Source organism: Pinus tabuliformis, chromosome 1_2 (genome assembly GCF_031772625.1).
Source record: "Pinus tabuliformis cultivar Carrire ecotype Pingquan chromosome 1_2, CPIR1, whole genome shotgun sequence".
Classification (NCBI taxonomy): Eukaryota; Viridiplantae; Streptophyta; class Pinopsida; order Pinales; family Pinaceae; genus Pinus; species Pinus tabuliformis.
In genome coordinates, this window is record NC_142298.1 from 152,485,026 (window position 1) to 152,489,779 (window position 4,754).

General features: G+C 37.4%; 1 protein-coding gene across 1 annotated transcript; it reads right to left on the minus strand.

Annotated features, from left to right (window-relative positions):
* Nucleotides 1–3,548: 3,548 nt before the first annotated feature.
* Nucleotides 3,549–3,959, minus strand: LOC149204964 (uncharacterized). Its single transcript, XM_089397254.1, has one exon. It carries the CDS (start codon nucleotides 3,957–3,959, stop codon nucleotides 3,549–3,551), a length of 411 nt encoding a protein of 136 aa, XP_089253380.1.
* Between the last annotated feature and the right edge of the window lie 795 nt (nucleotides 3,960–4,754).

Sequence of the window (4,754 nt, forward strand, 5' to 3'; positions counted from 1 at the left end):
GTTTTGAAGAACAATAGTTTGGAGTAATCTAGGGCTTACTCAGGGATGGTCGACGCAACTGAAGGCTATAACTTGAAAATTAATTTGAATGAGGTTGGAATTCTCTTGAACATGTCAGAGACACGACATAATGAATTGGCAACATTTGACTAAAAAATAATACCCAAACCAACTGAAGACTTTCAAAGAGGTATGGTCAACTGAGCGACAAATGGATTTCCTAACCCAACCATAAAAAATGATGGAGTGTCATGTTCAAGAGTGACATACTACCTTTTACAAATAGTAAACAAAGATTATTTCTCACTTTTCCCCTACCATTATTGGCAAGTACCTCTTTATTTTTAACAAGCTTGAGGAGGATAACATATGCTTGTCCTGTAAGCTCATTCTTTGGATGAGTCCTTCGAAGTATTTTTAACGAACCCTAAAAAGGAGTGGTTCGGTCTTGTCATGCTTAACGAGTCCTGTACTATTTAGATTTTATGAGTCCAATAAAGGGGTAACTCGATGTCATTTTCATATTTAAAGAGTTTGAAAATACACGAAAAGAAAACTCATTCAGTTCTTTCAACGTAAATTTTAACGAGCCCGAAGAAAGTAAAGCTCAGTGTTTTTTAGTTTTAGGGAGTGAGGAGAAAAACATAAGTAAACTCCACAATGTCCTTTTTTGTAAATTGAGTCCTTCAAGCCTGAAAAAGGGTAAAATAATGCAGGAGAGAAATCTATTGACCATGATTAGTCAACGTATATACCTTTTTCATAAATAGTCTGGTTCAGTCTGTAAAAGGGGTAAAGTTATACTGAATAGATGGTTGTTCATTTACTTTTACGAGTTCGAACAATCAAGTACTCAACGATCTTTTTGCGTTTAAGTAGTCTGAATAGGGAATAAAGAGAACTCCAGGGTTTCACTTTTTCGCAAGTTTTAATGAGTTTGAAAAAGTGATAAAAATATACTCAATACCAAAATGATTCGTTTTCCATAAATAACCTATGACCTGCACACTTAAACTTGAAATAATTATCTCTGCTAAAAAATAAAGTGAAAAACATTATAAATTTGGATTTTAAGGGTTAATAGGAAAAAAATAATATTTAAATAGGCCTAAAAACTTATAAAAACCCAAAAAAGTAAAAAAGTTTTTACCATTGTGTTTTTAACCTTTTGAGAGTGATAGAGGTCATTTTCACCATAAACTTCAGAGGCAGATTCTAGGAAAACTGTTGGATGAAATCGCGAGCCGTCTTTTTCAGGTAGATCATCTCTCCGAGATCTTCGTTTTCATGTTTATTATTTATCATTTCACCATAGATTGGATTTTTTGGGGAGGGTTTTCAAAATGAATTTATCCCTCGATGTGCGTTGGTCGCCCTTATAGGGCCTGCACACATCGACTAATTTTTTTTGCAATAAAAAACGTGATGTGTGCAGTTTCTAAGAAGATAACTACACACATCCACATGTATAGCACAGTCTGCTATGCACAATGCCAAGGTCCCAAAAAATAAAATGAAAAACACCTAATTTTTTTCCCAATTTTTACCATGATTACTTCTAATGATCTTTTATGCTTGTTTGCAGGGTTTTGAGTTGCAAATATGGAGTAGAGAGAGCTTTAGCATGAAGAACAAGACATAAATACGTTAAACCATCCATAAACCATATAGGCATTGACAAATTATGGTCTGTACAAGTTTTTCAATGTCCCGGACATGAAGCCCCAACTAGACTTGCTAGAATGGATGGTGGGCAAGTGGAGTGTTCAAGAAGAATGTTTCATAGTTGGAGACCATAGAATTGTCATTGATGCTGATGAAATTTATTTCTTAAATGGAATTCCACGCTGTGGGGTGGAAATCAATCTGTATGGGCATAGGCGAGGTGGTGAAATCAATGCTACCTATCTGATACAACATTGTACTAAGGGAGCTGCTCTCAAAGATGGGAGAATTGACATTAAAACCATTTCATGACTTCCTTTGAAATCTATCAGAACTGTTGCAAGACTATGTGGTAGTGCAACTCTACATTTTCTCACAAAGGCTCAAATGCAACTGGAGTGAGGCTGTAGTTGCCAGTCTGAAAGGGCAACTAAATAGAGTCAGAACAAGCAGACTCAAAAAATTTGGGTATGGTGCCTTTGTCATTTCATTTTCTCTAGAGAAGGTCCCTCTTCTTGCTTCATAGGTAGCTATAGAGAGAGGAGGACCTCGAGACCCTCACATGTTGAAATGGGTCACACTTATGGCATGCCACGAAGGTGGCGAAGGACCAATGATCAAATATACTCTTGACTTCTTTGAGTGGCTAAAAAATCAAATCATCATGATTGAAGATTTTCCATACGTAAGGATGAATTACACAGGCAATCCGGACATGCCACTGCCACTTGGGATGTAGTGGGGAAATATAGGTAAAACTTCATACTTTGGTTGATTTTTGAAAATTTTCATTTTTTGTTTTTTTTTTGGCATCCAAAACTAATTGTTCGAAATGATCATGCAGATGTGGCTCCAGTGAGACCAGGTGGATTACGTAGATATGATAGGCGTGGTGAGCAACTAGTAGCTCCCATAGCGGCGAACCTGGATGTGGCAGAGACATTGACAAATATAGAGAACAACCTTGAGAAGTTGACCTTAGACATCCCGGATGCCAGGATAGATGACTTGCCTCTTCGCTATCAGAGGCACACTGCGGGAGTTCCCGTACCTATTATTCGTTTGCTACGACGAGTAGCACACACTATTGTATGCTACCATGATCATCATCATGCATAGTCACTAGTTTGAGGGATAGATTTTTGTTTTTTGATGATGTACTGACATGTTTGGAAAATAAAGGCCACGAGGCCTCATGTCTTTGGATGACATTTTTGTAAAAGCCACACTTTTTACAGACATTTATCTAATGAAAGCTACTACTTCTATTTCAGTCTATCTTGTACAATATATGGATGAATATTGCATTGATTTCTTTACAAATGTTTTACAAATGCCAATTTAACACATAATTAGCCAATGCATCAGTTAATGTGTTTAAATTTCTCGGAATATGTTGATACTCAATATAATCAAACTCTCTTTCCAAGAGATGAACCCACAAAAACATTCTTAACATGGAAGCACTTCTAACTGAATAAACACCATTCAAATGTAATACACTAAGTTGCGACTCTAACCTAACGATCAATTGACGAATGCCAAACGAAATGACATCAGATAATAACTCAATCACTGCGCTATACTCTACAATATTATTTGTTGTTTGACCAAGGCATATCCCATGAATAGAAACTAACTCATTCGTGGGCGAATAAATGACCCAGGCTGCAAAAGATAAATTCCGAGTACTACGACTGGCGCCATCAGCGAAGCCAATGTAAGCTTGAGTGAGAATCAACATTTGCAAATCAAGTGTAACACAAGATAAGTAGGAGAAGTATCGGAAAATCATAAAAAGTTGCTAAAAATTTCCACACGTAAACTATAGTACAACAATATACAAATTTTCATTGAACAATCTAAGCATAATATCTCCTTAGTTAAAGACCATTTCTAGGATTTCCGAAAGGAATTCCTACATAATCAACTAGTTCATAGGCCCCTTTTTCTAGTGCACATTTTACAACATAAGGGCCATGCCACATGGGCTTGAATTTACCAGCGGCTAACTTATCGTGCTCTTGGTCATAGACCAATACTAAATCACCTTCTGCATATGAAAGAGGTTTGACATTTTGATGATACTGTGCTTTAACTCGTTTCTTTTGGGCCTCGCTAGCTAATGCAACATCACGACGAGTCTTATCAAGATGTGCTAAGTAAAGGAAACGTTCTTCCTCGGCAGAAGTGGTTGGTAATAATTTAATTTCCAGTTTCAAAGATGTTATCTCACATTCAATTGGTAGAACTAGTTCCATGCCATAAACGAGCTGGAAAGGAGTAAAACCCATCGAAGTTTTTACTTTGGTACGGTATGCCCACAAGGTTGGATAAAGAATTATATTCTAATTTCGTTTATGAGTCCCGATAATCCATTTAATCATGGTGGTTAAAACCTTGCTAATGAATTCTACTTGGCCATTTGCCTGTGGGTAATATGGAGTAGATCTCTCATGACACAGGCCTAGCTTCGTGGTAAGATCAATCATCATAAAATTTCAAAAATGGCTACCATGGTCTGTGATGTTGGCTTGTGGAACTCTGAACCGAGAAATCACATGGTTGAACACAAAAATGGATGTCGTTTCACCATCATCCTTATATGTAGGCATTACCTCAGCCCACTTCATAAAACAATCTACCGCAAGGATAATGTACCCATGCCCCACGACCGAGTGAGGGTTACATGTAAGGAAATTGATGCCCCATTTAGTGAAATGATCGACAACAATGATTGGGTGAAGAGGAGCTGGGTGTGCACGCATTTTTCGATCATAGATTTGACAATTATGGCATTTCTGGATTGGAGTTATACAATCTTTGAACATAGAAGGCCAGAAATATCCTGCGCACAAGATCTTTCGAGCAGTGGAAAACCCTGACATATGACCGCCACAAGCTCTAGAGTGGCAGCCATTTAATTCCTTTTCGGCTTCCTCGTGAGTTACACATTTTCTGAAGATAGAAGAGGAACCACGACGATAAAGTGTATTGCCAACAATATTGTATTGCTGGGATTGATACCAGATACAACGATGATCAGTTCGACTCAGTTTTGGCCGAAATGTCTGGGTCTGAAGATAAAT

What these genes read in the sequence shown, in the direction of transcription:
- LOC149204964 (XM_089397254.1), bottom strand. Translation starts at nt 3,959, where the DNA reads ATGGGTTTTACTCCTTTCCAGCTCGTTTATGGCATGGAACTAGTTCTA.